This window comes from Protomyctophum parallelum (genome assembly GCF_964188405.1).
Source record: "Protomyctophum parallelum genome assembly, chromosome: 9".
NCBI classification, from domain to species: domain Eukaryota; kingdom Metazoa; phylum Chordata; class Actinopteri; order Myctophiformes; family Myctophidae; genus Protomyctophum; species Protomyctophum parallelum.
In genome coordinates, this window is record NC_139706.1 from 3,982,273 (window position 1) to 4,005,110 (window position 22,838).

General features: G+C 46.6%; 1 protein-coding gene across 1 annotated transcript in view; it reads right to left on the reverse strand.

Moving 5' to 3' along the window:
- Positions 1–696: 696 nt before the first annotated feature.
- The window catches only part of LOC310863958 (carboxyl-terminal PDZ ligand of neuronal nitric oxide synthase protein-like), a gene marked incomplete at both ends in the record, with an annotated part of 32,113 nt that continues 9,971 nt past the window's right edge, over positions 697–22,838 (reverse strand). The window contains 5 exons of the mRNA XM_083772492.1: positions 697–1,277; positions 5,668–5,836; positions 9,136–9,297; positions 12,850–12,977; positions 14,149–14,287. Coding sequence (XP_083628618.1) covers positions 697–1,277; positions 5,668–5,836; positions 9,136–9,297; positions 12,850–12,977; positions 14,149–14,287 — 1,179 coding nt within the window. The remainder of the gene's footprint in view (positions 1,278–5,667; positions 5,837–9,135; positions 9,298–12,849; positions 12,978–14,148; positions 14,288–22,838) is intronic.

A 22,838-nucleotide genomic window follows, 5' to 3' on the forward strand; every position in this document is an offset into this window, starting at 1 on the left:
TACAAGGATGTAAGTAGGAGAGACTTGTTGTAAGTATCGGCTCAGAAGATGTGTGTCTCAGCCCCAAGTACGTATACTGCATGACTTACTTACCACCGTGCTACTCATGCGCTGAGTCAACGATGCTCGGAATTGAACGCCGAACCTTGCGGTCCAAAGGTGAGTGCTCTATTGATTAAGCTACACATACAAAACACAAGGGTGACTCTGTCTGTACCATTATGTGTGTGTGTGTGTGTGTGTGTGTCACACTATTCCAGCAACACAGACACAGTGTAAACAAGCCCAACACAACAGTTGAGCATGGCACCAAAATTCCACGAGAAAGAAAGCAAATTGACAAAACTATCGTAGGACATACTTACAGCATATGGACATGTGAGCTGCTTATAGCAGAGCGTGAAATAACACAGTGTTCCTTCTATCTCGCAGGCTGTTCGGTTTAACCACTTAAACACTCTGTACTTAGTACTTAGTTGGACATGAGTTGCCTCTGTACTTGGTCCGCTCTTTTTCACCCACTCTACACCAAAACCAAAATAGGAGATCTACAACCTCACAGTGATTTGCAATGCAACGCAATGTGAGTTTCTAGATCGGCTATTTTTGGCCAACGTTTCCCCATGCCTGGAATAGGGATGCTATAGGGGCTCAAATGGTTACATGTGGGGCACTGCGTGGCAGCGGTCGGCGCCGCTACACGGCCATCTCGTCCCCTAGGCTGTCCGAGGGGCTGTCAGCGTTCAGCACGTTAAAGAGGCGAGCGGCGGCGCCCTCCGGGCCCCCCGGCCCCTCGCCCCGGCCCCAGCTGTCCCGGTCGTCGCTCTCGTCCGTGTTGGATTCGTATTCCGAGCCGATGCCCGACTCCCTGAAGCGCAGCAGCTCCAGTGCGCCCAGGACCTGCTCCCCCAGCGGTGAGCTCTCACCCGGGGGGCGGCCTCCTCCGTCACCGGGGGTCTCCCCCAGGTCGCCGACGCCGCGATGCTGCAGGGTCTCCAGCAGCCGGGAGGAGGTGAAGCGGAAACACTCAAGTCGCACCGCACCGCCGCTGATCCCCAGCGAGCTGGCATCCATCGTCGCCACGGCGCCAGGAGAGCGGGGCCCGGAGAAGGCGGCGGAGGCCCAGGGGCCGTTGGTGGTCGTCGCCGCCCGGGGTTGGAGCGCCGACCGCTGGCTGGAGATGGAAGAAGGGCGGGCGGAGGCGATGGGCGTGTCACAGAGCACGTGCTGGGGCTTGGCTCGGAAGGTGATCTCTAGGAGGCTGTCCATGGATCCCACTGAAACACAGGAAGAGAGAGAGAGAGAGAGTGAGGAGGAGAACGAGAGCATGGCCCTGAAAGATCACATGCATCAGAAGAATGGAGGACAAGAGGAGAGGAAGAGGACAGACACTTTTCACAGCACTGAATCTGAACTTTCACACGTTAACCCATTCTGACCTGAGATCAGATTCTAAAAATGTCTATTACATCCTGACAGTTTCATTATTAACCCATTCTGACCTGAGATCAGATTCTAAAAGTGTCTTCGATTTTTCAAAAATAGCAGACCTACAAGCTCGTATCGCGCCACTCGGTGGCGCGATATGAGCTTATAGATCTGCTATTTTTCAATAGCTAAAGCATAACATGATGCTGACACCAAAATGGGTGCCCGGTCAGAATGGGTTAAAAAAAAAAAAAAAGTTGGATTGGATTGGATTTTTTTTATTTGAATCCTGAAAAGTAACAGTTTTCCACCCGACAGTGACGATCTACAGTACTAATAATACAGGAGCGGTATTGAAGTCACTGTACTGCACAAAAAGAGAGATGAGCCATAAGGCAAAGCTCTCAATATAACTGTCTATCTTGATTCCTACTGTCCTACAGTATAGTGATAAAGTATGGGTCATGACCGAAAGAATAAGATAGTGGATACAAGCGGCCCAAATGAGTTTTCTACATAGTTTGAGTCAAGCAGTGGATCATTAACAAAGGGCCTGTCACGGCAGATATATATGATGGATGTGATGAGTGCATGACGAACAAAGCCACAGCGTTCTTTTCAGCAGCTGACTTAACGGAGAACGAGAAATCAGCGTTAACAAGCATGAAAATCATGTCCTAATGGGGGTTCTTCCACACTAGTTTAAAAATACAATGAGGTGAAGACACATCTTATGAAGTAGTTATTATTATATATTTTTTCCAATGGAAGACAAATACAAACAGTATATTGAAATCAAATCCTCCCATTGCAGAGGAAGAAGGCTTAGAATGTGTACTGTGACCTTATATCTTTAACCCATTCTGGGCGGGCACCCAATTTGGTGTCAGCATCATGTTATGCTTTAGCTATTGAAAAATAGCAGATCTACAAGCTCATATCGCGCCACCGAGTGGCGCGATACGAGCTTGTAGGTCTGCTATTTTTTTTAAATCGAAGAACGACTGACATTTCTAGAATCTGATCTCAGGTCAGAATGGGTTCATCAGACCAGTGTGTGTCCAGTGGGAAACCTCGTATGAATCTGATCTCAGGTCAGAATGGGATATACAGTACAGTAGACAAGTAATTCCCAAACCAGTTGTCTTCAAAACCTCACCCCAATCACTGTGATTATCTGAGACGTGCGGAGGGAGTGCTTGTGCCTCTCAGGCACGCCTTGAGAGCCTCAAACACAGGGCATTGAATGAACCAAATCGCACACACAGTCTCAATGCTTGTATTCAAAATAATACTGGTCTATGTTCCTGGACCACACATTGAGAAGGTCTATAAGGCATGTATCTTGTAACACGTACAAAAGGTTTGGCTGAAGTAATACGCAATTACCTGCATGAAAGTGGTCACTAAGTATCCAATGTACGTTTTCTGATGAGAAACACAGTGTTTAAGACTGGAGTTCAGGGGGAGAGAGGTGCGAGCATACAAGATGAGGTTAGAGCGAGGCAGCGCTGACATATCTGCTGATGCGCTGGTGTCACACTTGGATAATTCATGACCTGGTGACAGAACACTAGCCACCATGCTCCAAAGAGAGCACAGTCCTCTGAGAGGGTGACCATGACATGAAAGGGTTGAAAAATAAATGGGAGAGATGCAAAAGGAAGGTAGCCTGGGTTCCAGCCTGATTCCGTTCCGTGGATTTGTTTTGTCACTCGCTACTCAATCTGGCCAGCAGGCAGCAGACTTGCATTTCATAACGTCAACCGTTACGTAGCCACGTTGTCGCTGATACGTCATCGGCCAGCGCCAAAAATAATATGGCCAATTCGAGACTAAACCTACGGTAAAAAGTAAACATTACTTTTATTCAGTAGTCCACTGTCAGTAGTCAGTAGTACAAAAAAACTGACGGCTGTGTGGGGTGAGTTTAGTGAATGATAAGACTACCTGTCAGTGGGGAGTGTTGGGAGGAGGAGTAGGACTAATGCCCTATATTTGGGGTCCTAAGGATGAATACAATATGAATATCAACATCTTAAAGGTTTTATGACATTCATTTTTATTTCTTTTTCTTTTTCTTTTTTCTTTTAGGTTTTATGACCTCAATTACACCCAAAAAACCTGAACTTTGAACATTCAGTGGATTTTCTGTGGTCTGAAGTTTTCTTTGGGGTTTTTTGGGCCTTTTGAGCTACAATGAAAACAGGCAACACAGTGAAACAGTGACATCTGCTGGCAAATCCCATTGACATATATGGGATTTGCAGTAAGTGATGTCACTTACTGCCGGCAAATCAGAGCACCTGTTTGAGCCAGAAAACCCCAGATCACAGAAAATCTACTGAATGTTAAAAGTTCATGTTTTTTGGGTGCAATTGAGATTAGAAAACCTAAAAAAAACAAGAACAATTCCAAAACCTTTTATCAAAATATGACCCCCCCAGTCAAAAAACACTTTGTTTGAAATAGACGTACTTCTAAGGTGTGATTTGGGGTCCTACGGGTGAATACAATATGAATATCAACATCTTAAAACCAAAATGTTGAATTGTGGGTTTGAACTCACATGCCCTTTTGATGAAATCAAAAGGGGGGGGGGGGGGTAACTACCTGTCAGTGGGGAGTGTTGGCTCGGAGGAGGAGTAGGACTAAGGCCCTATACGTCCTCACTGGGGGGTACTACCTGTGAGTGGAGAGTGTTGGCTGATGAATGAATATCAACATCCTAATTCATCCTAATACTGGGGGGAGATAGGACCCTTTCCTACCTTGGAGATAGGACCCTTTCCTACCTTGGAGATAGGACCCTTTCCTACCTTGGAGATAGGACCCTTTCCTACCTTGGAGATAGGACCCTTTCCAGACTGAGTAGCGAGTGACAAAACAAATCCACGGAACACAGCGAATCAGGCTGGAAGGAACCCAGGCTACAAGAAAGGGGAGGGGATTAAAATACACAGGAAGGTCGATAGACAAATCGATGGAGCGGTGCCCTGTAGGCCAGGTGTAGGCAATCAATGCTTATAGGTGTCAAGTTGCGTTCATGTGACACCTCAGCTATGGCTGCGCCCAGCAATTTTCTCGTGTTCGAGGCAGGGAATCCCGGCGGGGAGTGTGTGGGGAAGAATTACTTGGAATAATGACTACATTTGGGAATAAAAAGGGGTTCAAAAATAATATAAAATAAAACAGAGGAAGGTATGATTATAGGATGGTAAATAGAGAAGGTGTTTTTTTTGTGGCTTTCGCCTTTATTTTATATTTCTTATGGAGGGACAGACAGTAGGCTGACAGGAAATGGGGAGAGAGATGGGGGGGAAGACATGCAGTAAAGGCCGTCGGGATCGGGAGTTGAACCCGCGGCACACTGCCAGACTGGATCACCAGCCAAGGTGCCTGGACCACTGAGCCATGGCCCAGTCCACTACCCAAGATTACAGCTTAGGCAATAGAGCACCGAAGTCTGACGTCACTTTCAGTAGAGGGCGTCAGTCCCCAGGTTCATGTATTTTTTTTGTTGCATTGAAATCACCATAGGAGGATTTTTAGATTGCTTCATATAAGAACTGTGTTTGAAAAATGAACATGTCATCCCGGCCGCTTCACTCATATGGATATGAAGAATCAACTGACTGAGAGAAAACGCTAATGTTACTGCTGCTGAATTAGTTAGATTTTCGCTAGAAGCAGACTGTATCATATATGAGTGACTGACTGTTGCAAACGATACAGAGACACCTCCGTGACAATAACGCCGAGACAGCTTGTTTATTTTTGGACCACAACGCTTATAGTAGACGATATTAAGATCACCCCATGTTATTCTCCATAGAGAAATTACTTCCGTGAACCAGGGAAATCGAAGGGATGAGCGAGTTACGTCAGGACTTCGGTGCTCTATTGGCACCAGAAAAAAGGGTTGGTGGGATATAAATTTTGAAATTAAAACACAGCGACGCAAGAGGATGAAAATCTGCAGGTCTGAACGGGATGATTTACTTTCAACCTGGGTTCCCTATTTTGGGCATGTAATTTTCTTTAACACGAAATTGATCGCGATTAGTCTCATAATACACTAAACTTTAGTGTATTATGAGACTAATCCTGATCATTTTCGTTTAGTGACTAAACCCTGTACCATACTACAATTACCATACTACAGTACAAAACGATAATGGTGATAATGATTTGAAGTTGCATTGCCCAACCCTATAGCGTAAAAGAAGAATAACTCACTGGACTTCAGCGGGCCGGTGGCTTTGAGCTCCAGCTCTTGAATCTGTTTGACCAGCAGGGAGATGTGCTGCAGCAGGTCTGTGTTCTGCTGCAGCAGCCTTTGCACCCGCGCCTGAGCGTCCGTCCGCGCACACAGCTCCACCGACAGCTGCTCCTGAAGCACACGCACCTGCAGAGGCAGGAACAACGCACGCACGCGCAAGCGCGCACACACACACACACACACACACACACACACACACACACACACACACACACACACACACACACACACACACACACACACACACACACACACACACACACACACACACACACACACGGCAATGACGGTGACATTTAAGATATGATTAAAGCTCTCTCCTCTTCTCCACACATTCGATAAGGACAGAATCGTTACAGCCATTATCTTGCCAGAGGAGGATCTGCTAAATATGGAACAGAAAGTTGGAAAGTTGGAACGCAGAGCTCATTAGCTCCGTGAAATCCCTTTAGAATCCTACCATGACACCCCTGACATTAGCCATTGTCTTTCTCCATAAGCTCATGCAGCAATGGAATGTGCAGCAGAGTGCCTCAGAGCCTCCAGCCTGCTGAGCCCATGGTAAACCATCCCGGGGCACGTGGAAAATTCACATTTACGTGTGTCTTGAGTCTTGACTGTCTCCTAACCCGGGATACAGTACCAGGTTACAGAGCTTTTTACCTGAAGACCAAAATCCATGCTGTGTGTCCCTTTTGAGCTGGCAGCAGCAGTCTGCAAGTGGTATACATTTACTCAAGTACTGTAGGCTACTTAAGTAACATTTTGAGGTATTTTTTACTTTACCTGACTATTTCCAATTTGCAATACTTCTACTTCAAAGTTTAGTTACTAGTTACTTTGTAGATTTTGATTATTAACCCATTCTGACCGGGCACCCATTTTGGTGTCGGCATCATGTTATGCTTTAGCTATTTAAAAATAGCAGATCTACAAGCTCATATCGCGCCACCGAGTGGCGCGATACGAGCTTGTAGGTCTGCTATTTTTGAAAAATCTAAAAAAACGACTGACATTTTTAGAATCTGATCTCAGGTCAGAATGGGTTCATCAGGACCAGTGTGTGTCCGGCGGAAACCTCGTATGAATCTGATCTCAGGTCAGAATGGGTTAAGATTATTACGAAACGTACATTAGCCACTTCATCCACCCGTAGATCCACGCCCCACCCGTTGTACCCGTGTCAGAGTACCCGTTCCACCCATCTTTCTCTGTCCCTTTTATGCCCATTATGGAGATTTATGTATCTGTCTCTCCGTGTCCCTTTATTCCTATATATATGGAGTTCTGTGCCAGGCAGGCATGCCCAGATATGAAGTGTTGTGATGTCAGAACAGGCCAGCTCCATATATGGAGATATAGGGGTGATCAGGTTTTTTTCGACATTGCACTATTGATACTTTTACTTAAAGTAAAGAATGTGAGTACTTTTTCCACCACTGGCAGTTTGCCATGCATTTCTACGGTAAAGACGCAGCTAAGCTATCTGTGCTAATAACATGGATAAAAACATTTGAGCACAGCAATGGTTGATCGGTTTGAACGGTGTGGGTGTTAATATTAGCACTGCGCTACAGCGCTCCTCAGCTCAAAAGACATCGTCAGTGGACACAGCAATATCTCCCCCAGACAAAGGGGAATTCCCCTTTACTTTAGGCTAGTAGTTAAGATGTTTGGCTACAGTGTCCCTTACCGCGCAAGAGACTGGTGTTTGAATCTCGGCTGTTACACAGGCACAGACCAAGTCGCCTCTGTGCGAAATGCCTAGATATCAGTCAAATTTGCGGGAGGCCTCAGTCATTTCTAAAGCTGATTCTCAACGTCAGATCCAGAGACCACCAGGGGTCCAAAAGGACCATTAGTTAAATAAACACTGAGGATTGTACAGTGATTTTATAGATTGGGGTGCCAGAGATGAAAACTTGTATATCAAATGTCCGTGACCTAATGCACAGTAATTGCTGCTAGGTGGAAACATCATATTTCCAAAGTAAGTGACTGCTAAATAGCAAACCATTTTGAGCTTGTAGATCGGCTAATTTTTTGCTACTGACATTGTAGTATGACGAAGTAGGGCATTCATTTATGAATTTCTTCCCGACAGCAGCAATATCAAACTGCGGGTCCTTGGAATGAAAAAACATTGAGAATCATTGTTCCAAAACTCAAAGTGAAAAAAGGCATGACGAAGTAAGCCTCAGCGTTCTTGTATACAGCAGACCCAGAAATAGTTCCATTCTTCATTAGTGGCAACAAGCATGAAAATCATGTCCTATGGGGGTTTCTTCAGCGCTGGTTTCAAAATACATTTTGGTGTACTAAGTCGATTTATACTTTAATCACAAGTTTGTGCTTTTATTTCACATTTATTTTCTTGAATTCCCACGCAGTACCTATTGTGTCACCAGGACTACAAATTACAAATTTAAGTTGACGATTAATTGTCCCACGAATAAAGGCGAGTAACAATTTCATTGTGTTTTTTGCATTGAACAATAGAAAGTTACAATTTGAATTTCTGTTTATATAACTTATATACAAAGAAATCACTGACACATATATATATTTTTTAAATAGCGAAATAGTTGATCTTCAAGCTTACAACACGTCACTTTCGTGACATTGTAAGTTGTAAGCTTGTAGATCTGCTATTTCTATTTTTGAAAAATTTTAGAAAATGTATGGGCATTTTTAACATGGAAACGATTGACGATTATGCAAAAACAATTACGATTAGGTGATTATGTAATAATTGTGATAGGCCTATGTGTCACTAAATAATAGCTACATTGAATCCACTGTAACATAATAAGTCTAGCCTGATTGTCAGACTCTGAGAGCTTCCAACCAGACCCCTTTTCCACCGGTTGGTTCCCAGTGGGAACCGGTTCAGTTCTTTTTGGTTTTTAGTCCATGAGCCAGAGCTCCAAAATTGGTGGGCAAACTATACCCTATATTAAATTGTTTATAGGATCAATACAAGTAAATTAATACATGATAACCCTTCCACAGTAGTAGCTTTTTCATATTTTAGATTATTTTGCATATTTTCCTATGTAATGCCTCATTTGCATATTTAAAAATGTAAAATTTGTAATACAATAAATCATTGTCTTCGTGTAAGTACTCAATTGGGGAAGTTTAATGGTGATAACAATCTAATATAGGTATGGTTTTGCTCCACTCAATTCATAATTAATGTTTCAATTTTGGAGCTCTGGCTCATGGACTAAGAATCAAAAAGAACTGAACCGGTTCCCATTGGGAACCAACCAGTGGAAAAGGGGCCCCAGTGCGCTCAGTCGAGTGGGCTGGAAACCAGGCTACCCTTTCCCCCCAATAGTAAGGGTTTTGGCTACAAGGTTTCTGCTCAATGTGAACATTTTCCATAGCTGAGTGTTGAGTGTCCAATGTCCATGCAGTACCTGTGCTGAGGCTGCCTGGGCCTGCTGCTCCTGTTGCTCCAGTTGCTTCTGGAGCAGATGGACCTGGTGCTCCGAAGAGCAGGGCGCGTCTCTAGCCGGCCGACCCAACACCGAGGCACCCAGGATGGGGGAGCTGAGCAGCAGGGACCGCTCATAGGGCGTCTGGGGAGTGATGTACAAAACAAGGAATAAACTAAGAGATTGTGTATAATATATTAAATATCACCGCTGTGGGGCAGAAAACTCCTATTTCCATATTCTTTATTTTTGTATTTGTTTGTTTTTTGTAAATGAATAGCTATACTTGATCATACTAGTGTGTCACACAAAAGTAGCAGATCTACAAGCTCAAAATGTGTCGCGTTTAAATTAGAATCCTGAAAGCTAAAAAATTTTAACATGATGAGGTTTCCACCGAATGACAACAATGTTAATGCAAAAGTGACACTTAAAGAGATGGTTTTGGTGCTCTCACTGCACGCACGCACACACACACACACACACACACACACACACACACACACACACACACACACACACACACACACACACACACACACACACACACACACACACACACACACACACACACACACACACACACACACACACACACACACACACACACACACACACACACACACACACACACCGGTGTGAAGTGGGGGGTGCTCTTATCATCATACATCATCTCATTCCGGCCAATCACAATTTGCGTCTTCACTTTTCTGCCCTGACCAAAAGAAAATGTACTCATTATTTCCAAGCTTAGTCCAAATCTTTCAGGAGAACTTGAAGATCTACATTTTGTTGTGACCTTTTTTGAATGGTGAGTACAAAGTAACTAAACCTTTCAAATGATTGTAGAGGAGTAAAAAGTACAATGTTTGCCTCAGAGTCGTAGTGGGGTACAAGTTTAAAGTCTTGGGGGGGAAAAAAGGAAACACAGCAGCACAGAGTAAATATAATTAATTATACTTTCCACAACTGAATCCAGGCCAACAGCATCATTATCATGCAATCAGACATCAGTGACAGGATATAGTTAGGGGCTGTAGGCGTGCAGCTTTCAGTGGAAACTCAATCAATGCAGCTAGAACCCATAGAGGTATGGATTGATGTCAGGTGGCTCAGCTGTTCAGTGATTATAGCAGATACAATTAACTTGGGAGTGTTGTTGTGGGTAGTAATAAGGCATAAGGCTTATCTGTCCTATGAGAGATGGGACATATAATATATTGGTTTGGTTTTATTGCTCGTTGCAATATTGGTGTTAGCTATATACAACAGATGTTGTGCTTGGTCTCACACAAGGGCCTATCTGGCTTGTGAAAAAACACCTGCGGTCTCCGGGGCTAATGAATTGATGCCGTATTAGGAAGAGACTGCAGTTCATATGAATGGCCTGTAGTCTTGCTGTTTCCCCCCCTGCAGGTGTCAGAACCAATAACGCTCTATTCAAGCGCATGGGTTTTTCATTACCTTAACCCATTCTGACCTGAGATCAGATTCATACGAGGTTTCCACTGGACACACACTGGTCTGATTAACCCATTCTGACCTGAGATCAGATTCTAAAAATGTCAGTCGTTCTTCGATTTTTTTCAAAAATAGCAGACCTACAAGCTCGTATCGCGCCACTCGGTGGCGCGATATGAGCTTGTAGATCTGGTATTTTTCAATAGCTAAAGCATAACATGATGCTAATACCAAAATGGGTGCCCGTTCAGAATGGGTTAATAAGCATTGGCATAAACACTTTGTATTTTCAATCGCTAGTTCAAAGTCTTTTTTAAATCATCGTTATATTAGTTTAATAAATGATGTTCCCGTTCATTTTAAAATGAATGATAAAGTAGGGTATGTTTCTAGGCTTTCTACTGGTTCTACTGAGTGAAGAGCCGCCGTCGCTGCGGTTTCAGCCAATAGAATTCATCTCCGGTTGCATTTCAGACCAGATATAAAAAGAAAATTACAAAATGTGTGATAAATATGAAAAAGCTACTCCCGTGGAAGGGTTATCATATATAAATGTACTTATATTGATCCTATAAACAATATTGATCCTATAAACAATTTAATATAGGTATAGTTTTGCCCACTCAATTCATAATTTACGGTCCGATTTTGTGCCAGTGTGTCACGTTGCAAAGTGTCCTTTTCTGCCACTCAATGGCATTGTGCGATGAAATGTAAAATGGTGGTGGTTCAAGTGGTCAAACGAGCTTTGTTTGCAGGCTTCAGTAGCATCTATTGATCGTCCTGCAGCTCTTCATGAGGGCAGCCTTTCATCTCCCTGTGTCTCAAGCCTCTGGAGTTGTTTAATTACTTTAGTATGATGATTTACATTTCTGGATACTTAAATAATGCAAATATGGCCCCGTTAAAAGGAATGGATGCCTTGCTGAGACGTAGCTGTTCAAACGCTGTGGGACTCACTTCATGGATTCAGTTAATTATTCATATGGCGTCTGTGTGTGGCACAAATTATTACATTCCTTCGATTTCCAGTTAGACTCCGTCATTTAGTCGGCACAGCAGCAGAAGCAGTGGGAAGTCAGCAGGAAAATGTCTATGGTTGCCGTCGGGCAGAAACCTCTTATCTCCATATTTTAACTTTTTGTGTTTATTTTTTCATAAATGAATGCCCTACGTTGTGTCTTGTCTTGTCTTGCCTTGTCTTGTCGTACGTTTGTCTTGTTTTCGTTTCAAAACTTGATTCAGGTTATGTGGTTTGTATCAGTGTCGCTTAGCATAGGACTATGCAACTTTTATTTATTTATTTTTATGCCACCACAATATTTTGTGTATGGTGCTCGCAACATTTATATATGTACATGTTATTTCTTTGATATGTTCCGTATGGGTGTGTCACATATACTGTCATGTCTGTCAAGTGATGTGCTTCACTTGTCGATCTGCTATTTTTGCTATTTATGAATTTGAACCCTTGAAAAGGCATATATAAAAGGACACCTGACCTGTTAGCAACCACAGGTCGCATTATATAGAGAATCAAGTGCTTGCTGCTTGACTTTAGGACTTTGGGCTGTATTTTGCGTGTCTTAAGTACCAGGTCTTATTCCCTAACTTGAGTAAACTAAAGACCTGGAGGCGTGGTCAATGCTCGCTGGCCACTCAGAATAGCCAAATGGCATTGATCACGCCTCCAGGTCTTTAGTTTACTCAAGTTAGGGAATAAGACCTGGTACTTAAGACACGCAAAATACAGCCCAGTGTTTTCAAAGTGGGGTCCTTGAGGGGGTCCCATGGGTGGTCCCAGCTAAATGAGTAACAGTAAGTAACCCATTTTATTTAATATACAGGTATAAAAAAAAATGCTGATTGATGACTTGTAGATCTTGCCCTTTTCAAACAATTGAGAATTTTAAAATTAGGGGTCTTGAACCTACATCTGTATTCTGGGAATTCTTTAGCAGATCGACAAGCTTACTAATGCGTCACGCTGCAACGCCTTGTAAAAGCTTGTCGATCAGCTATTTTCATCTAAGATATTGAATGGTACGGTGAAAACAGAAAATACACTAATAGGCTATAGAGAGCCCTGGAACAAAATCTCTTCAGATGCACGACCACATACAATTTATTTGAGAACAACACGGTTTTAGGTTGAAGTTCTGAGAATAAGCCAGCCGAGTGAAGCACAAACACGGTGGGAAGATTATTCAATGATGGCAGATGGTGAGACATGACCTTTGCGTCTTTAACGAGGGCCTCGTCCCTTTTGCTCCTCTCAGGGTCTGATGAGGAGAGGCAGTCGATGCTCTCCTCTGTGGTCGCCTCAAGGTCGGTCTCCTCTGACAGCGCAAATCGCTTCTTAGCTGGGAGAGAGAGAGAGAAGGGGGAGACATAGAGAGGGAGAGCGACATTGAGCGAGGGAAGAGAGCAACAGAGAGAGAGATAGAGAGAGAGAGAGAGAGAGATTCTTATTGTTACACACTACACAGGGTAGGCTATATTTTTTGTCTTTCATCACCTTTAATCTCTCGCGTCTCAATTCTGGAGTGAACATTCCACGAAAAGAGCAGATCTACATGTGTGTGTGTGTCTAGTTATTTCCTGCAATTATATTTAGTGTGGAGGGGAAAATAGAAGGGGTCCAATAGGAACCAGATCAGGTTCAAAACAAATATGAGGCACGGGCCATTTCGCTAGCTACACTGCTAGCTAGGAAGTTAATACTACAGGCCTGGAAGCCGGATAAACCTCCGACAGTTGACATGTGGCTAAAGGAGGCTGGGAGGAGTGCTGCATTTGGAGAAAATTTAGATTTACCCTGTCAAAAATGGAACCCTTATTTAAAAACATCTGGTCACCCATTATTGAGATGCTTGTTATGTTGGACTGAAAGTGATTGAATTCAATATTGTTCTGCCCCGTAATGTCATCTAATTAATGTATCTATGAATGTTTGATATGTGTATACTGTATGTATGTTTATATTGTGGGTACTGGGTACACATGTATACGCATGTTTTATTTTCCATATCAGAAATGTTTTTTTAGAATTGATTGTGATGTTGTTTCTGTCATCAGAGTGCGGTGTAGTCATCAGCCATGTCAGTTATTATTTTATTGTTTTTGTCTTTTTCTTTGATGATTATGTTTTGTCTCTTTTTATTGTAAGTCTCTTGTTTTGTTTGTTTGCATGTTTTTTCTATTTTTTTGTCCAATCTTACTGGTTAAACATTATTGAAATGCTTGTATGCCAAAATTCACAATAAACAGATGTTTAAAAAAAAGAAAGGGTCCAATAGTCTACAAAATACATTATATATTTGCTGGTTAACCAAGCTTTAACTACAGCATCCATATTTTGGGGCGAACATTGCCGCAGAAATATAGCTGGATTTACGAGCTCAAACCAACTGGCCCGAGTACAGTTAACTCCAGTTAATTTCTCTAAGACTAGAGGGTTTAAGGATTCTAGTCCATAATGTTTCTGGTGGCAGGTATACTGCAGCATTGGGGGGGGGGAGGGGTTGTTGTCACCTGGCGCTGCGTCTGTGCCCTCTGCGCTCCCCTCTCCTCCTCCTCCTCCCTCCTGCTCCTCTGCTGTGCCCTGCATTGTCAGCTGGTGGCACACATCAAAGGCCTGGCCCACCGTCCGCACGATCCGCATGGCCTGAGACTGAGGGAGGGGGGGGGGGGTGGGGGTGAGAGGGAGGAGGAAAGGTATGCGAGGAGGAGGAGAAGGGGGGGGGGGGGGTAAGTACCATGAGAACAGCACGAGACGAGACGAAGATGAGCCAGGAACAGGCGGGATGGATGATAAACGGAGTGGAAGACAAATGGAAACAAGGATGATTGGATGGATGGACGGTTGGACGAGCGTTTGATTGTTTGCGTATGAGACATGGCGACAGGAATACGATGGGAGACCGAGTGATGAGAAGGGGGGGGGGGGGGGGGGCAGGCAGGGAGGGAGATGGAAAGATAGATAGGTGGAGGACTAGTCATGTCATTATGAAGACACTGCAGGTTGAAAATGCGTGAAGTTGTCCTTTAAAGTACCTTTATATTAACAAACACTGTGCTATTGCTACTTTTACTTAACCCATTCTGACCGGGCACCCATTTTGGTGTTGGCATCATGTCGTGCTTTAGCTATTGAAAAATAGCAGATCTACAAGCTCATATCGCGCCACCGAGTGGCGCGATACGAGCTTGTAGGTCTGCTATTTTTTGAAAAATCAAAGACACTCTTAGAATCTGATCTCAGGTCAGAATGGGTTAATAATGAAACTGTCAGGATGTAATAGACATTTTTAGAATCTGATCTCATTTCAGAATGGGTTAATAATGAAACTGTCAGGATGTAATAGACATTTTTAGAATCTGATCTCATGTCAGAATGGGTTAATAATGAAACTGTCAGGATGTAATAGACATTTTTAGAATCTGATCTCAGGTCAGAATGGGTTAACCCATTCTGAACGGGCACCCATTTTGATGTTGGCATCATGTTATGCTTTAGCTGTTGAAAAATAGCAGAGCTACAAGCTCGTAGCGCGCCACCGAGTGGCGCGCTACGAGCTTGTAGGTCTGCTATTTCTCAACAGCTAAAGTTTGAAACACCAAAAGGGGTTCCCGCCCAATGGGGAACCCCTTTTGTTATGCTTTAGCTATTGAAAACGCACCCATTTTGGTGTTGGCATCATGTTATGCTTTAGCTATTGAAAACGCACCCATTTTGGTGTTGGCATCATGTCGTGCTTTAGCTATTGAAAACGCACCCATTTTGGTGTTGGCATCATGTTATGCTTTAGCTATTGAAAACGCACCCATTTTGGTGTTGGCATCATGTCGTGCTTTAGCTATTGAAAACGCACCCATTTTGGTGTTGGCATCATGTTATGCTTTAGCTATTGAAAACGCACCCATTTTGGTGTTGGCATCATGTCGTGCTTTAGCTATTGAAAACGCACCCATTTTGGTGTTGGCATCATGTCGTGCTTTAGCTATTGAAAACGCACCCATTTTGGTGTTGGCATCATGTCGTGCTTTAGCTATTGAAAACGCACCCATTTTGGTGTTGGCATCATGTCGTGCTTTAGCTATTGAAAACGCACCCATTTTGGTGTTGGCATCATGTTATGCTTTAGCTATTGAAAACGCACCCATTTTGGTGTTGGCATCATGTCGTGCTTTAGCTATTGAAAACGCACCCATTTTGGTGTTGGCATCATGTCGTGCTTTAGCTATTGAAAACGCACCCATTTTGGTGTTGGCATCATGTCGTGCTTTAGCTATTGAAAACGCACCCATTTTGGTGTTGGCATCATGTCGTGCTTTAGCTATTGAAAACGCACCCATTTTGGTGTTGGCATCATGTTATGCTTTAGCTATTGAAAACGCACCCATTTTGGTGTTGGCATCATGTCGTGCTTTAGCTATTGAAAACGCACCCATTTTGGTGTTGGCATCATGTTATGCTTTAGCTATTGAAAACGCACCCATTTTGGTGTCAGCATCATGTCGTGCTTTAGCTATTGAAAACGCACCCATTTTGGTGTTGGCATCATGTCGTGCTTTAGCTATTGAAAACGCACCCATTTTGGTGTTGGCATCATGTTATGCTTTAGCTATTGAAAACGCACCCATTTTGGTGTTGGCATCATGTCGTGCTTTAGCTATTGAAAACGCACCCATTTTGGTGTTGGCATCATGTTATGCTTTAGCTATTGAAAACGCACCCATTTTGGTGTCAGCATCATGTCGTGCTTTAGCTATTGAAAACGCACCCATTTTGGTGTTGGCATCATGTTATGCTTTAGCTATTGAAAACGCACCCATTTTGGTGTCAGCATCATGTTATGCTTTAGCTATTGAAAACGCACCCATTTTGGTGTTGGCATCATGTTATGCTTTAGCTATTGAAAAATAGCAGATCTACAAGCTCATATCGCGCCACCGAGTGGCGCGATACGAGCTTGTAGGTCTGCTATTTTTGTATTGTATGTATTGGTTCTTTTACATTAAAAGTACCTAGCAGTTTTAATCTTTTAAATATAAACTTGGGTTCCCTTATTAACTAATAAATGCTCAAGCTGTTTTTTAAAACCACACTATCATGAAATGACCTTTTTATGCAGTTTTAACCCAAAGCATATAGTAATAAGCCTTTTTTAAACTTCAGTTTTACCTTAGTGCTTACTTGTAACCAAATGGACCCTCTATTCTAAACAGAAAAAGGCAATCAAATGAAGTCACACAAGTCAGTACTTAGAAAAATAGTTCTCAGTTAGTTAATTCTGTGCAATGACTGTGCAAAAATAGTAAATAGACAACAACATACAAAACGTAAACAAATAAAGTGCTCTGTAACACTATAGGTTCAAAACCTTAATAGAACATACCCCTCTTCTTTCAGGAATACCAGTAAATAAAGAAATACCTTCTCAAAGATATATTAATGAAATGGAAAAACCCTTTAAATTACCCTGAGTCACTTAAGGACACCCCCAAAGTTCCCCAAAAAACCTTTAAGTTGCAGGCCGCCTGGTAGTAGTTGCTTGTGTGCGTTGTGGCCTCAAACCAACAATGGCTCCTTGGCTCCTCGGTGATCCAAAAATAAAAGATGATGTTTCTGTAGGTCCAAACTCAGTCCCTCACAGCTGTAGATACAGCAGCATAGCAAGTGTCTCCTCTCATCCCACGTTGAGTGAAGCTCTGGTTGCTCCAACTGGAATGTCCTCTTTGTGTCTTCCAGTGGAAAACAACAGACTAACACATCAACAGACCAACTGTGTGGAAGTTAAACTAAGTCTAGAAAACGTCTGTCCACGTGCAATGAACAGGCACTAACCTCACTGAGCTAGCGTTAGCATTAGCGTTAGCATGTCAACACAAAGCAGACAGTCAGTGTCACTGAATTCCCTGGAGACATTCAGTTGCTTCTCCAAACATGGTGATTGTCCTCTCCGATTGTTGTGTAAACTCTCTGCATGCAGGTTTGTGCACTGCAAACGTATAATATAAAACACAGTTTATCTGAATTACTGCTTTGCTCACTCACCCTCCTCTGAAGCAACAACATCATCCTCTTGGCTCTGGTGTTTCACTTCCTGCCGTCCGTCAGCAACACACTCCCTAACCCCAGGTCCCATACAGAATGTTAACCCCATGAGTGCTGCTATAGAAATATCAGATACACCTTTCTTTTAAAACAAAACAAAACAAACTCCTAAATAATTAGTTATGAAGTTACAAAAACGTTTTTAAACAGAAAACATGAAACCAAAAAATATTATATACCCAACCGGGTTACACAGACACAGAGAGGGGGGGGGCTAGAGAAAGCAATATGAGATATTTTATAATAATAATAATAATAATAATAATAATAAATTGTATTTATAACGCACTTTACATTTGAAACAAATCTCAAAGTGCTACAGGCAGAAAATTACCTTGTGATTAGCAGACAGCCAAAAGTAAAACATAAAACATAAATTTGTTTTGGCCATCCAATTATTTAACATCTAATATGAATACACGGTTTTCTGAAAAGTCTTGTTTTCAAATAATTGCAATGCATACAATTGAATAAAGAATAGCCTACTATATGTGCATGCGTCTGTCTGTCTGTCTGTCTGTCTGTCTGTCTGTCTGTCTGTCTGTCTGTCTGTCTGTCTGTCTGTCTGTCTGTCTGTCTGTGTGTGTGTGTGTGTGTGTGTGTGTGTGTGTGTGTGTGTGCGTGTGTGTGTGTGTGTTTTTCAAAAATAGCAGACCTACAAGCTCGTAGCGCGCCACTCGCACTATGAGCTTGTAGATCTGCTATTTTTTTTTTTAAAGGTACCTCTCTAGACTCACTTTCTTACGCTGAATCAGAATATTGCAATGACGAGACTGTCTGACCTCAGGAAAGTGGTGAAAAAGGGCGCCAAAGTTTGTATGGGCCCTTAATATCCAGTAGCTTAGAAGCCTTAGAGAGGTTAGACAAATAACGAAACATTTTCTTTCAACGGGACAAATTCCATTAAATCCAGCTGGAAAAAGTGAGTCAGAAAAAGTGGTGTTTGAAAAATAAATAAATTATTTGAGCTTTTGGGGCTGAAAAAACGTGTCTCTTTTGATTTTGTGGATAGTTAGAAGTGCCGTAGAGCTTAGAGACCCCTTCCATTGGATTCGGCATGCTTCAAACATTCAGAAACAGTATTGTTTGTGGAAACAGGATTTTTTCTGAATATGTTATTGATTTTAGAGCTGGGAGGCCGCATACGAAGCCTGTCTAAGGCCACACCTTGACCCTAGACCTTAGGAGTGTCTTTGAGCGACGGGAGTGGGTTCCCCAGATTCAGCTTTACCTTCTGAACAAAAGTATGTCTTGTTTGAAACAAAACGACTTTGGGAAAGGGCCTAAAGGTGGCGCTAACGGTTAAACTACAGGGAGTGTTGTGCATTTTCTTTTTAAAATACCTTTCTAGACTCACTTTTTCCCGCTGAATCCGAATATATCAACGACGAGACTGTCTGACGTTGGGAAAGTGGTGAAAAAGGGCGCCAAAGTTTGTAAAAATGGCACCAATGCATCCAAAAAGAAGATATTTCCTATTATTTTTTCTAATCAAGGGGCATGTATTCCCACTTACTTTTTTGCCCCGATTCCAATGGTGGTGGTCTCATCTCTCTACGACGTCAGGAAGTGGGTGTAAACGGCTACTTCCTGTCCCCAGCCCCCCGAAACCTTCTGGAAAAAACCGAGACCATTTTCGGACTCAGCACGACGAGCCGAACACGCCGATATGTGTTTCCCAGCACAGGGACTTACGGTTATCTTAATTGGCTAGTTAATTGGTTAGTTTTCAACGCGCGATAGCTCGAGAACGATAAGTCCGTCAGCCAAGTAATTTACATGGGCGTGTTCAGTTTTTCGAGATCTTCGCTCTGATATGTCCGCCATTGTCGTGCGACACCTGTAGCAAAAGTTTTCCAACTATCATGTGTAAAGCGGAAGCCTTATAGACATGGTGAAGCTGACAGTGTATTGAAGGGGGAATTGAAATTTTAAAATTTGAGAACCACACATCCGTGCGCGGGGAGACACATATCAGCACGTTCGTCTAATCGATAGCTACGCGTGGATGCAAGGCACGCCCATTTTCGACGTTTGTGGGAGGAGCTATCGCGCCTCAAAGTGTAACCCTAGGGTTAGGAATTACACGACCGTGTGTGGAGAACCACATATGAACCACATATCAGATTGTTCGTCTTGACAAGCTATATAACATACTAAAAGATGGGCCCGTAATATATAAGGGTTTTTGACTTATAAGCGTTAAAGTGGTTAGACAAATAACAAAACATTTTTTTTCAATGGGACCAATTCCATTAGATCCAGCTGGAAAAAGTGAGTCGGAAAAAGTGGTGTTTGAAAAATTATTTAATTAATTGAGCTTTTGGGGCTAAAAAAACGTGTCTCTTTTGATTTGGCGGAGAGTTGGCAATGTCGTAGGGCTACGAAACCCATTCCATTGGATTCGGCATGCTTCAAACATTCAGAAACAGTCTTGTTTGTAGAGACAGGATTTTATCTGAATATTTTATAGATTTTTAAAAGCACAAGGCCCGAAACGAAGCCTTTCAAAGGTCAACCCTTGACCCTAGACCCTAGGAGTGTCTTTGAGCAACGGGAGCGGGTTCCCCAGACTCACTTTTTTGCCCCGATTGCAACGGTGGTGGTCCCGTCTCTCTAGGACGTCAGGAAGTGGGTGTAATAGCTTACTTCCTGTCCCCAGCAACCCTCCCCCTTCCCTGCCTGGCCCCTCCTCTTCCCCCTGCCTGGCCCCTCCCCTTTCCTGGCCCCTCCCCCTCCCCCGCCTGGCCCCTCCCCCTTGCCTGGCCCCTCCCCCTTCCCTGCCTGTGCGTGCGTGCGTGCGTGCGTGCCTGGCCCCTCCCCCTTCCCTGCCTGGCCCCTCCCCCCCCCCGCCTGGCCCCTCCCCCTTCCCTGCCTGGCCCCTCCCCCTTGCCTGGCCCCTCCCCTTTCCCTGCCTGTGCGTGCGTGCGTGCGTGCCTGGCCCCTCCCCCTTCCCTGCCTGGCCCCTCCCCCCCCGCCTGGCCCCTCCCCCTTCCCTGCCTGGCCCCTCCCCCTTGCCTGGCCCCCCCCCCTGCGTGCGTGCTTGGCCCCTCCCCCTTCCCTGCCTGCCCCCCGCCCCCTGGCCCCTCCCCCTTCCCTGCCTGGCCCCTCCCCCCCCCCCCCCGTCTGGCCCCTCCCCCTTCCCTGCCTGGCCCCTCCCCCTTGCCTGGCCCCTCCCCCTTCCCTGCCTGTGCGTGCGTGCGTGCGTGCGTGCCTGGCCCCTCCCCCTTCCCTGCCTGGCCCCTCCCCCCCCGCCTGGCCCCTCCCCCTTCCCTGCCTGGCCCCTCCCCCTTGCCTGGCCCCTCCCCCTGCGTGCGTGCTTGGCCCCTCCCCCTTCCCTTCCTGCCCCTCCCCCTTCCCTGCCTGACCCCTCCCCCTTCCCTGCCTGGCCCCTCCCCCTTCCCTGCCTGGCCCCTCCCCCCTTGCCTGGCCCCTCCCCCTTCCCTGCCTGCCCCTCCCCCTTCCCTGCCTGGCCCCTCCCCCTTGCCTGGCCCCTCCCCCTGCGTGCGTGCTTGGCCCCTCCCCCTTCCCTGCCTGCCCCCCCGCCCCCTGGTCCCTCCCCCTTCCCTGCCTGGCCCCTCCCCCTTCTCTGCCTGGCCCTCCCCCTGCATGCGTGCTTGGCCTGCCTGGCCCCTCCCCCTGCCTGGCCCCTGCCTGGCCCCTCCCCCCCCCGCCTGGCCCCTCCCCCTTCCCTGCCTGGCCCCTCCCCCTTGCCTGGCCCCTCCCCCTGCGTGCGTGCTTGGCCCCTCCCCCTTCCCTGCCTGCCCCCCGCCCCCTGGCCCCTCCCCCTTCCCTGCCTGGCCCCTCCCCCCCCCCCGTCTGGCCCCTCCCCCTTCCCTGCCTGGCCCCTCCCCCTTGCCTGGCCCCTCCCCCTTCCCTGCCTGTGCGTGCGTGCGTGCGTGCGTGCCTGGCCCCTCCCCCTTCCCTGCCTGGCCCCTCCCCCCCCGCCTGGCCCCTCCCCCTTCCCTGCCTGGCCCCTCCCCCTTGCCTGGCCCCTCCCCCTGCGTGTGTGCTTGGCCCCTCCCCCTTCCCTGCCTGCACCCGCCCCCTGGTCCCTCCCCCTTCCCTGCCTGGCCCCTCCCCCTTCTCTGCCTGGCCCCTCCCCCTTCCCTGCCCCCCGCCTGCCCCTGGCCCCTCCCCCTTCCCTGCCTGGCCCCTCCCCCTTGCCTGCCTGCCCCTCCCCCTTGCCTGCCTGGCCCCTCCCCCTTGCCTGGCCTCTCCCCCTTCCCTGCCTGGCCCTCCCACTTCCCTGCCTGGCCCCTCCCCCTTGCCTGGCCCCTCCCCCTTCCCTGCCTGGCCCCTCCCCCTTCCCTGCCTGGCCCCTCCCCCCTTGCCTGGCCCCTCCCCCTTCCCTGCCTGCCCCTCCCCCTTCCCTGCCTGGCCCCTCCCCCTTGCCTGGCCCCTCCCCCCCCGCCTGGCCCCTCCCCCTTCCCTGCCTGGCCCCTCCCCCTTGCCTGGCCCCTCCCCCTGCGTGTGTGCTTGGCCCCTCCCCCTTCCCTGCCTGCCCCCGCCCCCTGGTCCCTCCCCCTTCCCTGCCTGGCCCCTCCCCCTTCTCTGCCTGGCCCCTCCCCCTTCCCTGCCCCCCGCCTGCCCCTGGCCCCTCCCCCTTCCCTGCCTGGCCCCTCCCCCTTGCCTGCCTGCCCCTCCCCCTTGCCTGCCTGGCCCCTCCCCCTTGCCTGGCCCCTCCCCCTTCCCTGCCTGGCCCTCCCACTTCCCTGCCTGGCCCCTCCCCCTTGCCTGGCCCCTCCCCCTTCCCTGCCTGGCCCCTCCCCCTTCTCTGCCTGGCCCCTCCCCCTGCGTGCGTGCTTGGCCCCTCCCCCTTCCCTGCCCCTCCCCCTTCCCTGCCTGGCCCCTCCCCCTTGCCTGGCCCCTCCCCCTTCCCTGCCTGGCCCCTCCCCCTTCTCTGCCTGGCCCCTCCCCCTGCGTGCGTGCTTGGCCCCTCCCCCTTCTCTGCCTGGCCCCTCCCCCTGCATGCGTGCTTGGCCCCTCCCCCTTCCCCGCCTGCCCCCCTGGCCCCTCCCCCTTCCCTGCCTGGCCCCTCCCCCTTGCCTGGCCCCTCCCCCTGCGTGCGTGCTTGGCCCCTCCCCCTTCCCTGCCTGCCCCG